This window comes from Channa argus, chromosome 16 (genome assembly GCF_033026475.1).
Source record: "Channa argus isolate prfri chromosome 16, Channa argus male v1.0, whole genome shotgun sequence".
NCBI lineage: Eukaryota > Metazoa > Chordata > Actinopteri > Anabantiformes > Channidae > Channa > Channa argus.
Genome location: NC_090212.1, coordinates 17746506 through 17770731, shown reverse-complemented (window position 1 = coordinate 17770731; position 24226 = coordinate 17746506). Strand labels below are relative to the sequence as shown.

The window sequence follows — 24226 nt, the reverse complement described above, 5'->3', positions numbered from 1 at the left end:
CTGCTGCGAGGGAAAGGCAGCAATGTTTGGAAGCCCCGTGGAAACCCGGTTGCAAGTTTGTTAAGAGTAGGAACGAAGCTTAAGTGCAGATCAGTAAGTTATGAGGAAAAACAAGGTCATTTACCTGTTTTGGTCTGAGAAGACTGTAACAGGCCATTTAATATGTATAAATCTGTTTGAATGCGACTCGGGTTCAATACAATAACTTGAAATTGTTTGCCAAACAGAAAAAAATTTGATCACAAGTACAAACATTTAGATTTCACCTAATGCACATCAGAAACAAAATGTAGAGTTATTCTGTAAGTGCAACATGAAAAGCAAAAATACACCGTCTGTCAGTGTTGGACAAATCTACAGTATGTACAGTTTTACTTAATAAAATGAGCCACTTTAAACAGCATCAGATTCTAATAGTGACTTTCTTTGTGCCCTAATCTTAAAAGTGACAAATAAGTGTAGTGAAGTAACAAGTAACTCAGAAATCTCCTGTAGTAACAAAGTGCCAGAAGTGTGCAGCACACCAAGTACTGTAAACACTACTACATACACTACACACTCTCCACCGTCACTTGAGGGACACTGGTCTCTTGCATTACATTTTTAGACTGATGCATCTGGAGAGGACCACCAGTACCCTGCAATCAGCACCAAATAAATCCATTAGAAAAAAAAAAAAGTGTAACTAAACACAGTCCATTAACTTTTAATGATACCTGTAACACATATTATGACCCTGTTTTCCGCTTTAGTGCTCACACTGCTTCAACTGTAAAGACAAGGTCCTTCATTTGAAATAACACATACATTCACAATGGCACAGTCTTCAAATGCAAAATATCACAAATTATTTTCCAAATACATTAAAACAGCTAATATTGCCTCTTGACTGACACGTCACGTGAATGCAATTTGGCGGAAAGCAAATACATTGAAACGGTCACCAGGTTATTTGACTTTCCTGCTAACATGAGCCTACTAGTGACAAACAGGTTTTTGTTTTTTCATTTACTAGTGATGCGTCAAAAAAAAAAGAAAGAAAACAAAATATAGACGCGCCTGTGTCTCTTCTCTTTACATAAAGGGCAAGAGAAGAGAGACAACAATCTCTCTGACAACACAAAAAAGTGCCCTTCAAGGTTCCTTTTCTCTGTCAAGATAGTCACGGTAAAATAAGTACTCATTTACTTGCAACAGTTACTGCTTTGAAATACATTTTTGAATGATAAAGTTGGGTCAGCATGGATCCCACTCAATATAAACATTTCTTATAGAAATTGTTAAATATGCATTATTTATTCACAATATTGAAGCTGAAAAGAGCAGAAAAAAAATTACATATTTTTGTTCAGTTGTTTGGATCTTTGTAAAACAGGTTCAGGCCATTACCACATTTTCTTGAAGACAAGAAAAAAAACACTTTGCATTGAACTAATACTGCAATTTGCAGTTAATATGGAGCAGACTTTGCGGGGGGGTTACGAGCATTTATAATGGTAAGATAGTGAGGAAAGAGGTGATGGGTTTAGGTCTCGCACTATCTTGTTAAGGCTGGAGATCTTTTCTTCCAGAAGGTAGTTCTTCTTCTCTGCAATTTTTTGCCGCTGCTCCGTAATCTCCAGAGCTTTCAGCAGCTGGGCATTCTCCACGTACAGGTCTTTGATCAACACATCTGCTTTGCCATTCTTGTGCAGCTGGAAAAGTCAGGTGATTAAATTAGTCCTCCACCAATTTATGCATCAAAGTCCATTTAAAGATCTTTAGGCGTATTATTGCATCTCTAGCCTCCATTAGTTGCTACAAGCACAGAACCTGAATCGTTGAACATTTGAGTTGCATTCTGGGTAATACAATTCAAATTAACTCCCCCCCCCCCCCCACCCCGCCATTTAAATTATTCCACATAAGAGGATGCACAGCAGAACAAAACTGCATTTACTCGTAGCTCCAGAGACAAAATAAAAGAGAAAAGGTTTGTGTGCTTTGTTTTACTGCATCAAATTTGATATGTGATGCAGTAGGTCTTATAGGCACGTTAGCTCCATTACATCAGGTTGTCATTTCCACTTTTACAAAAGGTCCTGGCCCATTTTTATTGGTGTCTACAATCTAAAGTTTTAAAACAAAGATGTGTTGTTTCCCCACTGTGAATTCGATGTGTGGTTGAAGACGACGGTTGTCTCTAATAAAGTCAGTTCTTGTTTCACAGGATTGCATGTTAGCACCCTTGGACATCATTCAAAATTATATGTTTGGTTTGCTTCTGATGTTTTTCCCTGAAAATGATGCATATAATTGCAACCCAAGCTTCTATAATTTATTAATATGACCACAACTGGCCTTTATTAAAGCCCGTGAAAGAATTTTGGTCACAACATGTGTAATTTTCCCGCGTAGCATATTGCAATGATCAGCACCTAGATTGCGGTGTGCATTTACCCGCCATTTTGGCTCTTAATGTTTTTCCCAAAGTCACGAAGAAGGCAACACAGATTTACTACGAATTTGAGTGTTTTCAACTGACCTGGTCTTTGAGTTGAGCAACCTTCTCTTTGAGCAACAGCTTGATGTTACGCAGTGACAGTTCAATTTCCTTCATACGCTCCTCCATGATCTTCATCTTCCTTTCTCTTTCCTCCTGGAGAGAAGACAATGAATGACATTGTCAAGCTGCTGCAAAAGTAAAATGATCAGGAAATTTGAATAGAACTGTTTTGCCAGTCTGTGTGAACTTGGTGTGAGAAGACATAAAAAACAATTATTGAGAGCTTAATTCTTTATTTTTATCTTCAGCATTAAATGATGTCAAATACATTTCTAAGGAAAGGGCAATGCACTAAAATAAATAAAATATAAATAAGTATAGAATTATGTGTCATGTGTTCCAGATACCTCTACAAAAAAATAATTTAATGCATAAATAAAACAAACCCTAACACGATTCTACCCAAATAAATACAAATAAAACACACAAAGAAATGCAAGTCTATACATGACAATAATATGCATGAGACATTAGACTGATGACACTACTGTATGTGGAAATTCTAATAATAAATATCAGATAAAACATTCCAAGTCATCAGTTATGATGTTTGAAGAGTCATCACGCAAGAGGGGGGTGAGAGAGAAAAATAAAAATAAAAAACCAGCTCATAAAGTCGAGATTAACTTTGGTTGTGCAGCAACAACACATGGACCCAGAAAACAAATACATAAACAGGTAACATTAAGAAACATTTATCAAATAAAATACAGCTGTAAACAAGAAAAGACAGGAGAGTGAAAACTTCGTTAAGAACAGAACCTAAACCCTGACGGGACATGGACCATTACATTACATGACATTTACAGGCTGGGACTGCTCGATTGTAGGAAAATGCTCAGAAGGCTGTTAGGCACCAACCTAGTCTCAATGAGAACACTCTTCGACGATCATAAGGCAAACGGTCACAAGATTAAGCCTCTGATACTCAGTATATACCATGTATTAATCCCCCTTTTTTAAATCCCATGGTCAAATAGTTCCCAGTTAGAGACATTATTAAAGCACAAAAAGACTGATCTCATCCAAAATGTAACATTTCTCACGATGCAGCACTGTAGTCTGTATGTGTCATATTGTATATGCCTGATGAATGTAAGTTGAAAAGGAAAATTCCATTGGGAAAAACATCAGAAGCCTTTACTGTGTTTTCCTGCCATCTAGCAGCAGGGGAATTTAATTATGTATCCATGCCTTTGGAATCAGGCACCACATTTGTTCACATTCTCCTATAAGGATGACGTTTTTTTGGGAGATTGTTGCTCCGAACATAGAGTATGAGGAGGAAACTCTTGCACGACAAAGATGCTAAAGCGAAGGTCAGGAAAAGACGCTGCGGTTTACAATCCACCAATCCGCCGGTAACTGTCTGCATGAGCCACCCGCTGCTCCGGCATCGCCCCCTGGAGAGAAAAGGCAGGTACACTTCACCAGGGCTTTACCCTCTCTTCTAATCCTAAACACCTACACAGCCCCACAGACATATAGAAATGTGTCAAAACTGAGCAAAAAAATTGTATTTAAACATTAATAATTAATTAATAAAGTTACCATTAAATTGCAAATTAAAATGATTTAATGTGCAACAATTTCATATTAAGTGAGTTACTTTAGTTCTAATGTAAGCACTGGCTAAAATCCTATTTTTATTACATTTTGAGATCCCACTCTACAGTATAGAATTAGTGGGCATACTTTAAAAGGATAAAAGTAGGTAATCAAATTTTACTTTGCTAAATAGGAGGAAAAAAAGTAGTGTGATACTTTATACAGAATATATATTATTTGTATATTATTTATTCAGAAACCTAGTTGGACACATGCTAGAAGACACAATGACTGTATCCTTTCCCCCCCCCCCCTCACTTTAACCTCTAGCAGAGTCGTGCTGCAGATAAAATGACAGATGCTGTTAAAGCTGTGGGGTGATACAATATACCGTACAGATAACTCTGGACTAACTGCATCTTTGAAATAGGAGGTTTGTGCAGCATGACTTTGCAAAATGGGACAAATGGAAAACAACTACTGGGACCACACCCAGATGATCACACCACTGAAACTAATTCAGTCCCAAGATGGAAAATAAACAAAGCCAGTGAGTTCAAGAACACACACACACACAAAGATGAGGGAAATGAGGACAGACGGTTGCTGAGATGAATCTGTGACAAATACAAAACCAGGAGCACTGCAAACCCAGTATTCAAACAAAAAGGGAATGAAGATTATCACAGGTGAACAACACTCAGGTCAGGTGTTTGGAAATTTACCAGTTGATCATTTTTTATAGTTGCTTTTTGCCAAGATGCATAAAAAAATTATAATGTTTTCCTTTTCTTAGCATGTACAGCCACTAAACAAATATAAATAATATAAGACATCTTAACCCCTGAATTGAGTGATTTGAGTGGACACACTTTCTGCACCAAAGTGAAAGAAATACAATGGATGCATTTTCAAGAAACGTATTACTCATGCAATGTAGTTCATGGATACTTCTTATGGACACCAATGTTACATTTATCATAATGAGGACAAATAAATGTGACAAAAGCAAAATAATGACAGCGACAGACAATGTCATACCAATGCAGTGATGTAAATGCTAACTGTTGATTTAGGAATTTAACTGTAGTCTAAATCTAAAGCAGCCCGAGGCAAAACACTAGTTGAAAAAGCATAAGGAGCCCAATGATAACTTGATTTTCAGCCGGATGTGTAATTTAAAATGTTATTATGCTTTTCAGATACAGGAAATATTTAGAAATTTGCGTTCACTTGCCCATGTCTGCTTTTAAGCAAATTTGAGTTGTGTCGTACCTGCACGTTGTCCGGCTCATCACCTCGATGCTGTACCCTGGGCATCCTGTGAGGTGACGGAGGGAGAAGTCCGACCAACTGAGCCTGAAAGGCCTGGACAAAATTAAAAAAAATAAAAATAAAATAAGAGAAACAGAGCTAAGAGAGAAGTGTGTACAGTATGAGGTGAATTTGTTTAAATTAACAATACCTGTATTGGAAAGCTGGAAAAAAAACATGTTGAACCCACAGTGATCACTTTAAAGCATCTCAGTGTAAAATCAAACCTAGCAACAGTAGACCACGTTAGTACCTCTAGCAACTGCGTTGACAGTCGAGTCATTTGAGCCTTGAGGGCCTCATTTTCTTGCTGAAGGTTTTCCAGCTCTTCCTGTCCGTGTCCAGCTTCCCGGCCCTGAAACCAAAACATGTACAGTGTAATAGGAATTCAAGAAAATGTCATAATCAGCGCAACAAAAGGTTAAGAGATTTATGCTGCTGATACCGTGCTCAGCTCCTTTTGTGCCTCAAAGTCCTTCTTCAGAGAGGCGTTCTCCTGCTCCAAGGTCTTCATCAGCGAGGACTGACTCTGCTGTTTGTGCTTTAGGGACAGGATCGTGGCGTCAAGCTGTCGGACCTGCAGATACAAAAAAGGGGCGTAAAGTTTAGCAATACTGCAACATTAGTATGTGGGAATTTGAAGTAAATTACACCATCTCTTCAATGCTGCTGATTTTGTTGCAGGGCTCTGCTCACCTTTTCTCTGGACTGCACGAGGTCTCCTTTGATGTTGAGCACTTCAGCCTGAAGCCTCTCGTTTTCTTGTCTCAGTAGTTGCTGCTCCTGTTCCATCAGCCGAGACATCTCATCTCTGTACAGTTTCTTGCTCTGACTCTGGAGACCACTCGAGTGCAAGGCCATCTCCAGAAGATGGTTCTGAGATTAGGAATGAAAATGTTAAAGCTACCAAAAATAATTTCCTTCTGCAACTGAACATGGATATTGATTTACAGAATAGGTCAAATCATCATTTATCACTTTGGTTTCGCAGATACAGTTTCTTTGTTAATGTCGTAAACTTTCAGTAAAAGAAGAGGTTGGGATTAAGTGCAACAAAGACTAAGATGATCTTACTTTTTCATTGGCATTTTGCAGTTTTTTCTGAAGCACTGCAACTTCATGTTTCAGGGAATCTCTCTCCTGCTGCAAAACCCGGAGGTCGGTTTTGAGGAGAGTGCTTTGTTGCCTCACAGCCTGAAGGGTTTCATCTGCTGTCTTGAACTAGTAAAGGAAAAAGCCATACGTTTGTTCCATATTAATTGAATGAATAGTACAGAGCTCAGGACAAAGTAGATCATAAATCTTTTGGTTATTCATCCAGTACAGTAGTTGCTGAAGAGAATTACTAACTCTCACTTTTCTGCAGGTTTCAGCAGGCACCTACCCTCTCCTGAGCTTTCGCTAGCTGGTTGCGGAGGCCTTGAGTCTCCTTGTCCACAGTCTTCTTTTCTTCTGCTAGATGGCTGAACTGCATCTCCATGGACTCCACCTTGATTGCCTAAGAGCCAGAAGATGACCGCAGGTGTAACACACCAGTAATTGCTTCTATACATGTGTATAATCAAGTAGAAATTATGAATTGATCTTTGTTTTCATTTAGATTCACTGGATCATCTCGGAATTTGCTGGCATCAATATCATCTTCACTCTGCATCAGTTTTTGGATGTGGTAAACGCGAAAGTGTCCATGACCCAATGCTCACCTTCTCTCTGAGGGCAGACAGCTGCTGTGACAGTTGGATATTTCTCTCCTCCAGCTGTGCAGTGTCCTCCAGAGATTTGGTCAGCTCTGCCTCCAGAGCAGACACACAAGCTGCCAGCTAACACAAAACAGCCACCAATTAACTACCTCTACGACCACCACAACACCACAATGACCATCAGCGTTTAGCCCGTGTACCTGATTTCTCTCGTCAGAGGGAAATGCCTCCCTTCTCTCTTTTTCATTTCTCAGCCCTGCCAGCTGCTGCTGCAGATTCTCCATTTCAGTAATACTTTGAACATTTTTCTCTGACAGCATCCCGTTTTCCTCCCGGAGTTGCTGGCTCTGCAAAAGCAGCTCTGAAATCTGCAGATGTGGAGCCAAATAAACATCTTATAAGCCGATACTAAAACAAAAATGTAATTGCAGTAAAAAAAAAGAAAAAACATTTCTCTACCCGGTCCTGGAAATTCTCTACTTCCTTTTGAGCAAAAATCTTCTCTTCTTTTAGGTGCTCCAATGTTTGTCTAAAAACAAGTAATTGTAAAAAAATAAATTAGATTACATGAAACCAATACTCAAATAATATACTCAAAATATTTCCTTTCTTACATTAGTTGCTCATTTTGGAAGTCCTCTTCCTTCAACGCAGCAATCTTTTGCCTTAGGACAATATTTTCTTCAGCAAGACGACTGGCCTCAGTACTACGAACAAAGAAAACTATATTAGCAAAAGTAAAAAAAATTAAAATAAATATTACGACAACCATTATAAAACTGAAATCAGACTTTGATACATATTGATTGAAGCAACTTGTTCTGTAATATACAGGGATTAGAGAAGCGGGTGTATTCAAGATCTGTTTAACTGCACTAGGGTATAGAAGCATTTGGAGACTAGTCACATGTACAGCAGGACAACAGCAGCGCGCTGTGTTAGGGAACAAAAGGACGAGTCCACCAAAATGTACGGGACAGCGACAAGCCAAATGGAAAATGGGAGGCTTAGCTTCCTATTTGTGGTCCACATTACCTATGGGCCTGTGTTGTTTCATTTAATGTCTGCGACTTGTCCTGTAGTTCTGTGATGGCTCTGCGAAGTTTGGCGTTCTGCTTCTCGAACACCACGCAGCAGTCTTTGAGGTCACTCACCGGCTGAACTTCAATCGCCATCTGGCTTTTTGGATCCAGGAAATCCTCCTCCGGCCGTTCAGCATCTGGATGCATGGCTGAAAGAATCTCCTCTTGCCTCGCCAGTTCGCTGAACAAATCCGACAGCGTGGGGTTCTTTTTCCTGATCTTACCCACAAGTGAAAGCTGCTGATCTTGGAAATCTTGAAAAATATTCACTCTGCTTTCAAGGGCCCAAACCCTCTTCTCAAGTTCACCGTTTTGGTCCTTCAGTTTTGCATTTTCACACATACAATCTTCATATCTAATCTGAAGTTCTGCCATTGATAAGGCCTTTATCTCCAGCTCTTTCACATGCTCCATTAGGACTAGCATTTTAACTTTGAGACTATAATTTTCCTCAAAAACCTTGTAGCCAGTTTTAATCTTCTCACTGTTATGAGCCAACAGATTCTCCAGTATTTCTGTCTTCTGTTGAAGCAGCGCAATCTTCTCATGAAGGAGGATGTTCTCCTCTGTGGCTGTGCTATACAAAGCCTGCAGTTTAAGAAGAGAACAATCCTCATATTTGACACCTTTATCCAGATGTTGCAGACAATCAGAATGCTCTTCCTTTATCCTAACAGTTAAATGTTCACAGTCTGAGTATGAAAAAAACTCTTCTTCTTGATGAGGGTCATGAGAGTTCTTTGGTATGGAAATAACCTCAGCATCCCTTAGGGACATTTCACTTAGGTTACCCGTCTCCTCCAGCGTTGATGGATCAACCTCAGTCTTATGACGTTGTTTGTCTTCATGGAAAGCGCTTTTAGTATCCAAAGCTGGTACATCTTGAAATTTGTTCTCCTCCTCACATGACTCTAGAGTTATTTTTTTCTCACCATCTGTTGCATCTTCACCTTCATGTGCCTCAAGTGATGAAACGCACATCATCCCTAGATGAACTGGTCTTTTGTTTTCCAAATTTTCAAAATTTAATTCACAACAAAGTTCAATTCCCGCGGAAGAGCTGGAACCAGGGTCACAATCTAGGTCTTCTTTAGCATCTTTAGCCAAGCCAAGCCAGGGGCTTTTATTATTCTCAGTCTCAACTATTTTAAAGTCTAGGTCTTCGTTTTCAGTGTGATTGATTTTTATTTGTGGAATGCCATCTCCTTGACTACCATTGGTAGATGGGCTCTCTTTATCATTTCCATGATCAACATTATTCATATATTTAGGGTCTCCTTTTTGGGCATCAGAGGTTTCCATTATAGCCTCTGTATTACCATCTAGTTTAATTAGGACTGGTGACAAACTACATTGTTCCTGATTAGAGGGATCTGCTAGACTGACAAAATTATTGAGACCGATTTCTGGTTCCAAACATGTATACTTTTCATTACCGGAGGACAAAATATGCTCTTCTTTGTTTTGCACAATTTCTGTATACATCTCTAACTCCAATGATTTCTCTGTTTCCTTTATCTCAGCCTTTTCTTTAGGGGCCAAAACTTGATTCTGTTGCATTTCTAGCTCTTCAACTCGTCTTCTAAGCAGATCTCTCTCTTTAATAAGCTCTTCTCTGTCATTTTCTAGATTATTGTGTAACTTCTTCTCAAAGACTGACGCATGTTCCTGTAATTCCTTACTCTCAAGCTCAAAGTCCAATGCTGCCTGTTTAAGCAGCATTTCCATCTCTTCAATCTTCATCTTTAATTCATCTCGCTCTGTCAGCAGTTCAATCCTCTCTTTTGTCTGCCTTTTAGAAATCAAAAGCATCTCGTTGTATTTTTCTCCAAGTTCTGAGTGGCTGCTCAGAAGTTCCGCCCTCTCTTGCTTAAAATCATCAACTGCTTGATTTAAGAGGAGCTCAATCTGAAGGGCTTTGTTCTCAGACTGAGCAAGAAGCTCATCTTTCTTTTGCAGGCTTTCCTGGAGTCTGTTATGGAGGTCATTCAGCTGCCTACTGAGCTCTATTTCTTTAGTCTGAGCTATAGTAACAAAGTCATCTAGTTCATTTTGGAGATGCTTGTTCTTCATCATCAGCTCTTCCATTTGTTCCTCATGAATATTTTCTAGCTTATCACGTTCTTTTGTCCACTCCTCATTCTGGTAGTTTCTCTCTTGCTCCATAGCTTCCTTTATCATTCTCCTTTGTTCCTCACCATTCTCAAAAGCCTTCTGTATTTGTGCTTCCCAGTGGAGCTTCTGCTCAACATGGCTTTCAGAAAGCGCCTTCATCTCACACTGGTAGCGCTGTTCGAGTTTTAAAACATCAGCCTGAAACCGCTCTGCAACGGATTCTTGATCGCCTGAGAAACGATCCTCTACTTTTTTGATTCTCTGGGTGAAGCTGATCTCAATGTCCCTCCTGAACATAGTTAGTCAATGACTGTTACAGCAGTAATAATGAGCATGTACTTGAACAAAAAAAGTACTTTCCAGCAATTAGCAGCTTATGTCAAAAGGAACAGATGGACATTTTGAAAGTTACTCCTGTAAATCATACATTAAAGAAGTTGCTGTAACTTAAATAAAACAAAGAAAAATGCTCTCAAAAGCAAAGTTCTTACCTTTCCTGAGCAAAATCATCTCGTAGCTTGTCCAACATGTTGCTTAGTGCATCCCTCTCCTCAGTGTGCTTGGCAACCAGCTCCTTCAGGGCCTCTTGATGATTCTCCTCAAGTTGTGCTCTCTCCTTCGCCATTAAGCTTTCTAGTCTCTTCTCTACCTCCTCTTTCTCAGTCTCAAGCTTCTCTCTCTCTTCATTCAGTCTGTCCTGTAGCATCCCTTCATAATCCTCTTCAAGCTGTAGCCTCTCCCTCTCCCACTCCTCTAGTTTTTTCTCCCCCTGCTCCTGTAACTGCAACCTTTCTTCAAGTATTCTACTGAGTAGAGCCTCTTCGTGATGCTTTTGAAGCACAGTCCGCTCAGTCTCCCACTGCTCCCTAAGTTTGCTCTCCTTCTCTTCTTGTTCCCTGACAAGTCTTAACATCTCCTCTTCTAAAAGCACCTGTAGAGAGTTCTGATTCTGCTCATCTATCTGAGCCCTCTCTTTTTCCCACTGCTCTGTCAGTCTCTTTTCAGCCTCATCACGCTCCTCCTTAAATTTAATCCTCGCCTCCTCCAGTCTGACCCTCAGTTCATCCTCATGGTTTTGTAGCAAAAGTTCTTTCTCCCTCTTACAATCTTCTAATAACCTCCTCTCCAACTCAGCATTTTCTTCCTGCATTTTCTTTTTCTCTTCTTCAAGTCTAGCTTCAAAAAGCTCTATATGCTCCTCCTCTAGTTTTTTAATCTCGATAGCATATTGATTTTTAAGTTCCTCCATCTCACATAGAAGGTTTTCCTCCATCTCTGCTCTTTGGGCTTTAAGGGTCTTCAACTGCTCTTCTAGGTCTGCGGCATGGATGTGGGTCTCCAAAAGCTGCTGTCTCAGAGCCCCCACTTCCTCCTCTTGCAATTTTTCAAGCTCCTTTCTCTCCTTCGCCTGTTTCTGCTCCAGACAGGTCCGCTCCAGCTCCGCCTGCTTGAGACAGCTCTCAAGCTCCTGTGTGTGGCTCTGAACGATGGCCATGTCCTCCCTTAAAGCCTGGACATCCTGCTGGTATTGGTGGACTAGTGCAGCTTTCTGTTCCTCATGAGTTGCCCTCTGCTTTTCTAACATGTTGTCAAATTCTTTGGTCTGTAGTGATTTTAAAGGACATAAAGGTTTTTAATGACTGGTTTGACAGCTTGGGCATGTGTTTCTTGCAGAGATCAGATGAGATAATCACTGCTGTCATATCCATACAGTAAACACAAAGCTACAGCTAATCATCTGTTGGCTTTACTTTCCAACTAACTCTTGCCAAGAAAATGAGGCAGAGCATTTGTTTGACCATTTCATACAATCTTGAGTCGTCGTATCTATAAATTTAACCTTGTTTTCCAGCTGGTTTTGCAAGTCCTCCATTTCCTGAAGGTGCTGCTCCTTCAGCTGCTCAAGCATCATCTCTGCCTCCAGGCTCATGCTGAACGGCTGAACGTCCTCTGAGCCGATGCCTGGAAAACATCATGGTACAGGTTTATGGCTCGTACCATCTGATACAGGGCTGCTGCCATGCTTACATGCAGAGTAACTTGGCTGTCCTTAACAGATGTAAGTGTAACATTACTTATCAAGGCCTACCTGGATCTGATTCCATGCCAGGGCTTTTACTCTCCAACTCCTCAGAGAGAGTCTTGTGGCAAGGCTGATGAACTCGACCAAGACTGTGGAAGTCCTGTAACTCTGATTGCAGCTCATCAATACGATCCTGCAGCTCCTACAAACCAAGAATGGGTTAAATTCTTTGAAAAATTAAACAGGCAAACGAGATGAATGAGAAGCTGGGGACTTTTTTGTTGTATTTACCCGGCACTGAGCTTCATAGCTACTACGCAGTTGTTTAATACGTTCCTCTTGGAGGAAAAAGTCTGTACTGCCAGGGTCCAGGTCCCCAAACTTGAGAAAATAAAATCACATAAAAGTAGGCGATGAGTAGGTGATGTCGCAATGCAGCCTATTCAGGTAATGACAGCCACAGTCAGAATTTATGAACAGCCACAAAGGGTCTTGTTACCTTTTCTTTCATAATGTTGTCAAAACTTGTCTGAAGTTTTGCGATTTGACTTTGTGCCTCCATAAGTTTTTCAGTGTTGTCCAGGAGCTCCATCTCAAGACGTCTATTTTCCTAAAAAGATGCAGACACCAGTGACACGTTACGTTTATGATAATTACACACGTTTAAAAACAAAAACAAACAAACTATAATGTTATATTTATTAAGAATGTCATATTACATAAACAAAATTAAAGTAAAGTGATATAAGCCATAAAAATAATCCAAATGATCAATATTACATTGCCACAAATGATTCTGTTACCTTCACAGACATTGAGAGGTGGTCCCTGAGAAAGGATTCATCCTCCTTGACCTTCTCAAGCTCTGCCTCTAGTCCTTCACGCTGCAGGCCTGCCTGCTGCTGGATGTGGTCCATCTCTTTTATCAGCTCTGATCGTACCGCTGCTAATTTCTCTTTATGGTCCTGCTCAAGCTTCCTGTAGACATTCACCCACAGAAAGCACAGTTTCCAAAATTAAATATTAAAACATATATACCAATATCCATTACATTGTTACAATTTTCTTTCATTTGTGGACGAATTTAGTAGGAAACAGCAATTAGTTGAACTCAGTCCTTCAAAAACCGAAATATTCTTAAGTTTAAAGGCTTGACTTTAATTAAAAATAACTGGAACAAACTCTACATTTCTATAAATGCACATGTGAATGTATATATAGTAAAGTAGTTGTACTACTGTACAACTACTGTTGTACAGTAGTACAACTACAGTTGTACAACTGTAGTTGTACTACAGTAGTACTACTGTAGTACTACTGTAGTTGTACTACAGTAGTACTACTGTAGTACTACTGTACTGTTGTAAATGGACTCAAATACAGTTCCTTTATTTGGACCAATGAAGGAGCACTCTGATAGCAAAATGCAAATAGCAAAAAGTCTCGCATCAAAATATCTTTTGTATATGAACTCTGTCTAAATCCGATTCTCTGGACAGTGTTGTTTTACAGGAAAAAAAACCACAGCGAGAAACAGAGTCAGAAGTGTTCTCACAGGAAAAACTCTTAATTCTAGTCAGGGTAGCTGCCTGGCCGGAATATACAGCAGGCACAACATGATAGAAAAAGGATGCTCTAGGAAACAGCATTTTTACAGTTTTACCGAAGTGCGATACTGAACACCAAAGGAAATCATTCCTTCCTGCCATCAATATTTATGACTCCTGCCTCTGAGATCAGACCCTGATTACATTTTTAACTTAATATTTTATTTGATCTTATTCTCATTTTATGTTTATATGTCAAGTTCTAAGGGATTAATAAAATATTTCTAAATCTAAAAGCCAAAGAAATTCACGATAGAGCAGCATGCTCTAGCCATGCACAGGCTCACACACATAATCCAGACTTTGTACTCGGGGAGCTTACACGATAAACTCCGGGTGATCGCTAGAGCTTCTCACTTGGACATTTGCATTCTCATACTGTATCCACCGCCTCTGGGTTAAGTCCAGAGAAGATCAGGATTCCAGCACATGAGTGAAAGAGGCTTAATAATGGCAGAAATACACACTTCCTTCCACACTTCAAAGCCACATAAATACATAAATGAATACATACATATATAACTAAATACGTAAATGCATACATACATACATAAAAAATAAAACAAGGGTCATCAGATCTAGGTTAGGACACATAAAAATAAGGCACAATTAAAAATGTTTAGAATGTTAAAATCCATTTAGTATATTCCTTGGACTGTGGTCTTGTTAAACAAACAGCCAAAAAGAAAACTGGTATAATCTGAGGGAAAAGTTACCTGAGATTGAGGCTATTCATGTGCTCGATTGCTGAGTGATGCTCATCTACTTCTGCTGCAAGCTGAGTTTTCAGTTTCTCTGCTTTTTCCAGGTCAGATCGTATTTTCTCTTTCTCCCTTAATTCTCTGTCGACACACTCTCTGACAAGAGAAAAGTAAAAAGGGACAACATTAAAATTCTGACAAATGACATTAAACCAACAAATCACCCTAGAAGTTTTGCTTATCTCATTATATATTGGACTACTTCGAAGATTAACAATGATTCCAAAAATAATGAATCAAGGACAAACAAGTACTAACATCCAAATGAGCTACTTTATAAAGATGATTCATACTCACAGGAGATATCTGATCTCAGCTTTGAAGCTCGCCAGTGCTGCTTGGTGGATCCCATTCTTAGTAACAAGCAGTTCATTTTCAAGTGCCATGGTGAGATCACTAAGACTGACTTTGGCATCCAGGCTGAAATTCAAAGCCTGCAAACATTGGTAATAATCAGATACTTAGTCTTTTTTGTGCATCTCATTTAATTCTTAATTTTTTGCATTGTGGAGTAGTGCAAAACCGACTCCTTTCGATCATCAGCCCTTTGCTTAAATACTGTATGTACAAATGACTTGAATTCACCAATTTAAATTGATAATAATACAATACTAATGGCTACAGCTTTACTTAAAAGAATAAATGTATTGCTGCACCTGCAGGATCTCTGTACTGTTTCCTATTCCCTCTTCCATCCAGGCATCAAGGATGAATTCGACTGGAGCGTAACCGGTACCATCATCAAGGACCGAGAAGAGACGCACGCCGATGGTGCTGCTCAAAGCCGAGGGGGTGGCTATCCTTCGGCCACCTTCATCAAAAGGCTGCAATGATAAGATTCAGTGTAAGATAAAAAATACTAAAATAATGGAATAATACAGCATTCTTCCAATGCATTAAATATATTTTCTAAATACTATCAGGTAATAGTCAATGTATTACAAAGGAAACCGCCCAAGAGAAAATATATATGGTTCAGTGCACATAATTCAAATAAAAACCTTTATTAATTTGGAGGAATGAACTAACAACGAGAGAATTAAAATGCTGTACCTGAGTGGAGTGATGTCGTTTCAGCTGTCTGTATGGTGTGGAGGCCGAGGGGGTGGGGGGTTTGTTGTGGTTTACTACCCTGGAAACAAACTCCTGAACGTTCATCGCTCCATCACCATTTAGATTCTGGAGAACGTCCCCATTAACCTGAAAAATACATTAATCATTTTTGTAGTAATGACACCAGTGAAGCTAAGAATTTGAAAGTTGTATAGAACTTTACATTACATTAATGATTTTTTTATGTATAGCTGCAATGATTTGAAAAAAACAAACAAAAAAAAACAAAACCAAGTATCTACTTTGATAATCTAACATTATTTATATCAATTTTATTTATGCCAATGTCTTATATTATTTTGGCCATTAAGGACAAGAAAAAACAATGATATGAAAATAATGAATTGCTAATACAAATATTCCTTATCTTCAGAAACATCAGTATGTCTATTTATTTCTTAGTTTAACAAAGTACATTTTTGTCTTTCTGACAGAGCAATACTGTTACCTTTCAGTGTTTAACTCACCTCCAGGCACAGGTGTTCACAAAGAGCAAGAAGTTCAGTGTGACCAGCACATCCGTCCCATGATATCTGCAGCTCCTCACAGGCTTCACGCAGTCTCTCCTCTAATTGAGTTGACACAGTCACAATGGATCTTCGAGGTGTGCTTGGCTCATCGGGGTTCCAGAGATGCATCTGGCCTAAAAACAAAAGAAACTGATCATTTCATCACGAACACTGACAGCGTCAGGTGAAGGGTCTAAAGAACAGTCTGACATACCTTCGGCCTCATACTCCTCTGTGCTTGTTTCATGAACATTCCAGCGCTAATAACAACAAAAAAGAAATTGAAATTAATATCAGAGAGAGCCTATAAAGCAGTTGAGCGTGTTTTTAGATTAGGTGAGGAAGTAGCAAGGAATGCTGGAATTATACACAAAACTTAAAAATATAAAATAAATAGATAGCTGCAATTGAGATTTTGAAGTGCTCAGAGAATTGAATGTTAATGGCTTTATTTCCGTGTTAGTTGAAAAAAAAAACTGATGATCGATCAAAGATCATGTCATTTGATCAAAATACCTCAAAAATATTTCCTTAAACTAAATATGAAAAGGAAAAGCAGTTTTGTTCCCCAACCCAAACCTGGCAAAGATGTCCATTGTTCAGAAAACAAACAGAAAGGGAATGAAGAACAGATGGGATTCTGCAAGTGGCGTTTTGATACATGGTGCATAGGCACTCAGGAAGGAGGGGGTAGTGGGGCTTATTGTTACTCTGTCAAAGGCAAACCCTCCTCCAAAAGCACCCGGCCTGCCGTCTCTGTGGCAGAGCACCCTGACCTATTCCCATCTGCTCGTACCCAAGACGGACATTGTAGCATTGTTGCAGACTAGACTGGTCAATAACAAGACACGCTTCAGTTCAAGGTCTCGAGTAATGTTTGTTTCAATGCTTGCAGGCATCTGGGGAAGAGTTGCAGACAATGGACATTACATTACACGTCTGTGCACAATCTAAACTGGCTACCATTATGATGTTGTGGTGACCAGTTGCCACCATTTATTTTGATAGTTATTTTTCCCTACTGCAGCCGGCAAATGTAGCACTTTTTTTCTAACCAATAGTCTTATTTATTATAAAAATTGTTGATGCTCAATGCATTTTTTTTTCTGTAAATGATCAAACTCATACATTGACAGCACAGGCAGAATACTTTACAGCCAAGTAGATTTTCAGGACAAAAACCGGACCCTTTGGTGTTATTCTGATACTGCATTTACTGCTGGCCATGATGCGCATTACATAGTGCATGTCAAACAACTTCATGTCAGCAGTATAAGCAGGATTCTCCAAGGAAAAGATCTAAACCAAAAGAACCATGCAGAGCATTCATCTGAGCATGGCCATGACTGAACAAACACTCAGGGGTTCTGTGGAAACAGAAGTATATTTAATCAACTAGAGTCCTGTGCAGACCAAGGTTTCAATGTCAAATAAACTAAGCTAAAAAAGGATCTTTAGCAGTAATTGTCCAAATACAGAACCACTTTAATGTCTCTTGCTTCATCTACTGAAAGCTATGACCTGTTTTGACAAGATGTAAATTCCTTAAACGGTGGGACGTTGCCTTCGCCACTACATCACACCCGGCAAATACAGTCGGGGCAAAGTTCAATTCGATACACACAGACTCGCATTATGAAATATACTGACACTGTGTGATGTTACAAAATAATTGTTACATCTTGATTACACAAGCCTTATTAAACAGCCATCATGCTTACAGTGTATTTAAAGACGGTGCTGCATTGTTATGCAATGAACAATCCCGTGTAAGTGTGTCTATATTACATTTCAGGATCTGCCCCGCGTGTTGCTAAGCTGATTAGCTAAGAATAACACTTCAACTCCAGTATGTGGCTGCTGAGAAACAGTACATGCGAGGACAGGAGTGATAAGGATGGCATCTGAGTGTCTGGAGGTTCAGAACAGTGCTGGAAAAGCTCAGAGGACATCAGTCTTAGCCTTTTACCTCACGCTTCCTGGGAACAGCTGAGTCATAGTTGTCCTCTAGGTCCTCTACATCAACTGGGTTTGGGTTGGCAACTATAGACAAGTCTGAAATTGGCTCTGTGAACTCTGGTGTGGAACGGCGGCCATAGCGTTTGCTGCCCTTTACAAACTTAGGCTGGATCTCAGGAGACACTAAGGAGGAAAAACAAAGAACTTAAAATCATGTTGTGTCTTATCTACTTACAAAAATTCTTACAGTATCCAGAACACTGACACCATTAATATGGTTTCACCAAGTTCAATTTAAGACCTTGTAAACACCCTTAGAATGACATTTAATACCTTTGACTGTGGATAGTCATTAAATTGACTTTCAGAGAGAATTTCTTTTGAAAAAGATTATTCAAGACACGAAAGACCACATTGGAGCCTTGGGCATGTGCCACAGCACACACTTTTTACCATCGCTGAATGGAGACCTCTGAGATACTGTATGTTAAAACGCACTGATGCCAAGTAAGCGGACTTTTGTTTGGATTAACCTTTAAGAGTAAGTGTAATGCCGACAAACAACAGTCCCAACAGTTTATAACAATAATTTATACATTGACATAATTAAATGAATGCGACCTGGACCCAGAAGAGCAACAGAAAATGTATTGCGTTTTCTAAGGAAACTCAACTAATAAAGAAGGCTGGTTCTGTTCTGGGGGAGAAGCTGGACCCTCTGCATGTTGTGGCTGAGAGGAGAATGTTGTCCAAACTCCTCTCAATCCTGGACAATCCCTCCCACCCACCCTACTGTGAGCTGGCTGCACAGAGGAGCAGCCAGAGACAGATCACAGTCCTCCACAGAACAACACAGGAGATCCTTTCTCCCACTGGCCATTAAATTGTTCAACTCATCTAAATGGTCAAAATGGACAAATAGTATTGTTTTTATTTTATTTATTATTTTTATTTTCATTTACTCCTCTAGCTGTTTTTTTTAAACTTATTAATCAAAGTTGTTTGAATCTTGAATTCAACGCTTTTTCTAACTATTTAAAGCTGCACACACACCCTGTTACCCTGATACAGTGTGAGAAAAAATAAAACATATACAATAGCTAATATTTTCCACAGCTACTTCTCCAAAAGCAGCTACTTCTGTAAAACACATTCCCATTTGTTTGAATAACACAAATTACAGGTCAACCATTTAATGTGTGTGGATTTCACAAACACTGAAAGGAACTTGGGTTTCATACACTTTATGCTTCAGTGACATTTCAAACATTACCAGTAAACTATTAACTTTTATACACTACAGTAAGAATTAGACTTGATCTGTAACCCTTTTATAATCATTTACAGATGGACAGTTATATTTCACCAGCCATGAGCATAGATAGATCAGATGACTAGTTAATTGAGATAATCTCCTTAAAGATTAACATTAAACAGGGCCTGGCATAAAAGCAGCATTAGCGTATTGAGCATGCATTTAAATTCTGTGAAATTGATTCAAAACATGCATTAGAATATGGACTTCACCTGGTGTTTCCAAGCTATTATCTTCTGCTTGAGGTGGCTCGATGGTTGATGACAAAACCAAAATCAGTGCATTCTTGAATTGGTCAAAGTCAACCTGAAGCGAGAAATAAAAGATATCTCACATTTATTTCAAGACTTGAAGACTATTTGTAGACAATGCAAACAATGTCTAGCATTTGAAGCAAAGTAAAAGTTCATGAAATTCCTTAGACTGAGTGTTAGTCCCTGTGTGCTGGGTGGAGGCTGGGCGTCCCTGGGTGTCTGGGTGGAGGAGGTTTTGCCGAACAGGAGCAGGGAGGTCACACTTCAAGAATCAACAGCTGCTAACCCTGAATATGGTGATTTTCTTTGTGCTCCGGGGGCTGGCGGCTTTTCTTCATGCCCTTATTGTTGCATGCCATGGGTAGGCAATCAGGTCAATGACCCTCTGCTAACACGTCCCCTCCCACACACACCCGTACATGCAAGACAATGGCCATCAGTCCAACCACACGCTTGTATAAAAATAAAACGATGTAAATGTGTGGAGGTGTTTTAAAATATACCTTATCTTTCCACTTCAGACTTGAATGCGCAACACTTTTCCATTTGTTAAAATTTCACTAGTACTAGTCCTGTTTTGTACTTCCACATGGTCCAACCTCAAACAAATACATCTGTGAATGGTTATCAAACTGGCTTGGTTGTCCTGACAACAGACACCTGGGATGAGGGCTTATGGGAGCACACTTTCTCCTCAACAATACCGCTAACAAAGTGCCAAAAAGACTTGAGACACAAAGTACTAAGTGCCAAAGTGGTTCAATACGGGCATGTGCCAAATTCAAAGCAAGCAATGGACCCTGTATGCACCAAAGCCAAAAAGGCCACAACCCACGTGTAAAAATGACAATAAACCCATTTAAGAAAACTTTTTTTGAACAACCTATTCTGAAAGTTGCACACGCCAACAGACCAGAAATACATAAACAAGCAGTGACCGGGTTTACTGCAGATTTAAAGCATTTTATAGTGACCTCTTGAAGTGCAAATTAGTCCACTCACCCTAGCAGTGAGATGGTCCTGGTTCAGAAGCAGTGCGTGGAGGAGGGCTGGTGTAGCATCATCCAGGTGCAAGGACTGGCAGAGGTCGGAGAGTTCCTCTGGGGACAGAGAGCCGCAGCCGCTGGCATCGAAACTGTTAAAAACTTCTTTTAGACGTTCCTCGTAGTGGTCCTGCTCTGGGGCGTCACCCATCCCACAGGACAGCACCCTGCCCTGAAAGAAAAAGGTTAAAAACCCTAATTTTGTAAGACTTTCCATTACATTCTACACGCGTATGCTGTAAGCACCGGTATCTAAAGCACAAGTAACGAAAAAAGAAAAATAAATGGTAAGAGGGCGTAATCTAAATGTATCTATAGTGTATATTTTACAAACAAGGTGGAAGCCTCTGTTCATCCGAGAGAGTCACAGAGAGACTGAGCTACCAACGCAGTCTGGTCCGGCGTCATTTGTGGTGGAGGCTTTGGCTAATCCAATTATAATGCTTAAACAATCAAGCAAATTGATATACATGGCTAAGTCTGACACTGATCATGATTCTGCCTCTTTGGGAGGGATACATGGAAGTCAGAGGTTGTGTAATGTTGTTTAAACACATTTCAGAGTTTTTTTCTAAACAATATCATATCAACGGTATGTTGAAAATGAAAGGCTTTGTAATTTGGGAAAGAGAATTTTTATAAAAAAAAGGTATTAAAACAACACATTTTATGATTGAGACTAATCCCATTTCAAACTAGACAAAGAGAACAAAGTGGCAGTGAACCAAGTGAACAAGAAGCCAAAGATAAATTAAAGAGGTCACATCACAGCCTTGTGCCAACATTTACTGGCTGGTGGCATCAGTTACATGGACACATGGACAAAGTTTTTGTTCTTTTAGTTGGCTGTGATTATTTCTGAATTGAAAATCAATGAGCAAGTAGAAAGAGAATAATGACGTGTTTTGACCCCAAACAAAACATTTCTGCCCGTTAATAGAACGCAATGCAACATGCTTCGCTTGGGAAATGACAGAAACAAATAATCTTAAACTAACCATTTATTTTTAGAGATAAATAAGTGAGGTCATTGAGGTTTGGTTAAAGCAAAGATGGAGTCTGACCAACTGAAGCATTGGGATGACTCAGATGCAACAGTTTAGGGTCAGCCACAGGAAGCTTAAGAAATGTCAGCAAAGAGCACCCGATTCATCTAGTTCCATTTTTACTTAGAAATATCTCTAAAATTTTTTATCTGCTACAACTTTCTAGCTCTTGGAAACATTTCTACACTATGGGAATGTTGGCAGTTGTTTGTTCGCATAATGCCGCCATTGTTTTCCCCCTTTCCTCTTCTGATGACATCTATTGTCAAAAGGTCTGTATTTTAAAAACCTTCATTGAATTCCACTATATACAGCATTATGAATATTTTACTGCCATTTTTGTTTTGTTTTTTTGCCTGCCCATTGTGTCTTCTTGTCATCTTATTTCACTGTGTATCCTCATGAAAGCATTACAACCAAGCTGTATAAATTAGGAGTATATATGTCTCCAGTGAGTTGAAACGTCACACTTTGCTCCTACGTATCTATACAAAAAGCACCCTCCTGACCCTTTGCTTCTCCAGCTGCTCTCAGTGAAATCATCAAGTGCTCAGCCAGGTGTCCCCCGCACCCCACACTCGGGGAACCCATTCACCACGGACAATAGGGTGCACCACAAAAACCCAATCAGTAATCTGCATCAGCACATCATTTGTGCAGCTTATAAAATACAAGAAACTCGGGCTCAGCGACTTGACCAATGCTACATACGTCATCCTCATAAATGGTTTTTTTAATTAGATAGCAATGACGACTCAATAAAAATGCATATTTACCATAATTTATGCATAACAAATGAGGTCAGACCAAGCTTCCCAAGTAGGAATTTTGCACTAATTAACAGCAAGCCTCCTCTGAGCCAATTATCCTGGTAGCCCTTCTGCTCCGCTCGGTCACAGCAGCTCATGGCGGCTGGGATTCGACAGCTGCTGCGGCCAAAGGATCGTGGCAGACCAGGACATAAGAAGGCGGCTAATCCTTACACCAGTATTCATTGGTTCTGGTGTGGCTGGAAATTGTCATAAACTGAGCAATATGAAAAGCTGAAAATTGCTCTGGAGCATCATTTTCTTAATCATAGGCCATAAAATAGCATTCATTTCTGCATGAATCATTTATTTATAGCATGAAATTTGACAATACAGCCTTTGGGATTACCTGCATATCACCAATATCTAGTGCTCAGCTTGTGTTTGGTATTTTTTGCTTGACCGATCAACCAACTAAAATCAGTGCCAGATTTCACTTTGTCAAAAAACTTTAACAAACTGACAAACTATTGAAAAGAAAAATGCGCCAATAAATGTAGCAATTTATTCCTCTCATCTGTAGCTCAGAAACTGAAAACAACACAACATTCATTTACTATTATTCCCTCTGATGAGTGACAAAGAGAAGCATGAAATCCCGAGAAGCTGTAACCACCCAATATTAAATGTCTGATTTAAAACATAACTAAATTCTGTTTTAGTTCATGCAAACTAATCGACTAATCAACCAGTGATTATCTCTACATAACTCTAGGCACCAGTGCCTTGTAAGTGTTTTCCATGATGTAAAAACTGGCACATCCAGCTACTGTATGTTTGAGGTGAACTTTAAGGGTCTTTATCAGTTTATAAACCACTTTGATGACTTTGGCAGTAACCACACTTTGGAAGTGAACCCTGTTAATAGGAAAAATGAAAGGAAAAGTGCCATAAAGTTTGAAAAGCAAACCATGAACTGTCTCACATGATCAGTTCCTCAGTGATTTGTAGCATCATTGGAAACCCAGTCAACAGCTGCCTTAAGTTATGCCTGACTGCAAGGCTGCCACTAACTTATTAACTATAGCCGAGTAAAGCTCTGAGAGTCGGTTACGAGCATGATGGGAGCCTAACTGTAAAGCAGTTTAGCTAGTTTAACCGGTCAAAGAGCACGTTCATAGAAAAGTGGGCTAAGCTAACCGGCTAATCACTCTGCAGGACCCGCAAGGGAGGAAACCGTTGGTCCGGATATCATCGGCGCTGACCTCCTCCATCCTCAAGTTCTATGTTAAAGGAACAAAAAAAAAAATCGGTGGACACAAGACCGAAGAGTCGACAAATAAGCGTGAAGACCACTCACCAAAGTCTCCGAACCGGGACGACAGCTGGCTCCGTTTTCCTGTAGAAACGCGGTGATGAAGCGCGGGTGCGAAACAAACGCTTAAAACATCTGCGTCGCGTCGCGTCGCGTCGCAGGCAGAAAGTACTGATTTTTCCTCCCCGCAAACACACACGGCTAGTTGGACTTATTGGCGCTTGTTAG

At 39.7% G+C, this 24226-nt stretch overlaps 1 protein-coding gene across 5 annotated transcripts; it reads right to left on the bottom strand.

Annotated features, from left to right (window-relative positions):
* Window positions 1-86: 86 nt before the first annotated feature.
* On the bottom strand, window positions 87-24179 carry nin (ninein (GSK3B interacting protein)). Of its 5 annotated transcripts, XM_067480382.1 has the most exons (29): window positions 24044-24137; window positions 20848-21055; window positions 19804-19897; window positions 18287-18459; window positions 16532-16577; window positions 16276-16451; window positions 15749-15895; window positions 15352-15519; window positions 14993-15129; window positions 14651-14791; window positions 13131-13305; window positions 12827-12937; window positions 12619-12708; window positions 12394-12529; window positions 12145-12266; window positions 10796-11907; window positions 8143-10593; window positions 7722-7814; window positions 7567-7636; window positions 7308-7475; window positions 7111-7227; window positions 6792-6905; window positions 6482-6628; window positions 6104-6283; window positions 5853-5984; window positions 5661-5762; window positions 5369-5461; window positions 2525-2638; window positions 87-1694 (listed from the first exon to the last, which is right to left on the bottom strand). In XM_067480382.1, exons 2-29 carry the CDS (start codon window positions 21037-21039, stop codon window positions 1479-1481), a joined length of 7017 nt encoding a protein of 2338 aa, XP_067336483.1. In that variant the 5' UTR covers window positions 21040-21055; window positions 24044-24137; the 3' UTR covers window positions 87-1478. The 5 variants fall into 5 exon arrangements, with proteins under 5 accessions (XP_067336483.1, XP_067336481.1, XP_067336480.1 ...); XM_067480380.1 differs by lacking the exon at window positions 8143-10593 and having other exon boundaries at window positions 120-1694; XM_067480379.1 differs by lacking the exons at window positions 8143-10593; window positions 24044-24137 and adding an exon at window positions 23884-24000 and having other exon boundaries at window positions 120-1694; window positions 20848-21060.
* Window positions 24180-24226: the final 47 nt, after the last annotated feature.

Excerpts from the sequence above, each read along its gene's own strand:
- nin (XM_067480382.1), bottom strand. The coding sequence starts at position 21,039 with ATGGGTGACGCCCCAGAGCAGGACCACTACGAGGAACGTCTAAAAGAA. Across the intron at positions 10,594-10,795 it reads GATGATTTTGCTCAGGAAAG|GAGGGACATTGAGATCAGCT; the intron begins GTAAGAACTTTG and ends AACTATGTTCAG. Across the intron at positions 1,695-2,524 it reads TTGCTCAACTCAAAGACCAG|CTGCACAAGAATGGCAAAGC; the intron begins GTCAGTTGAAAA and ends TGACTTTTCCAG.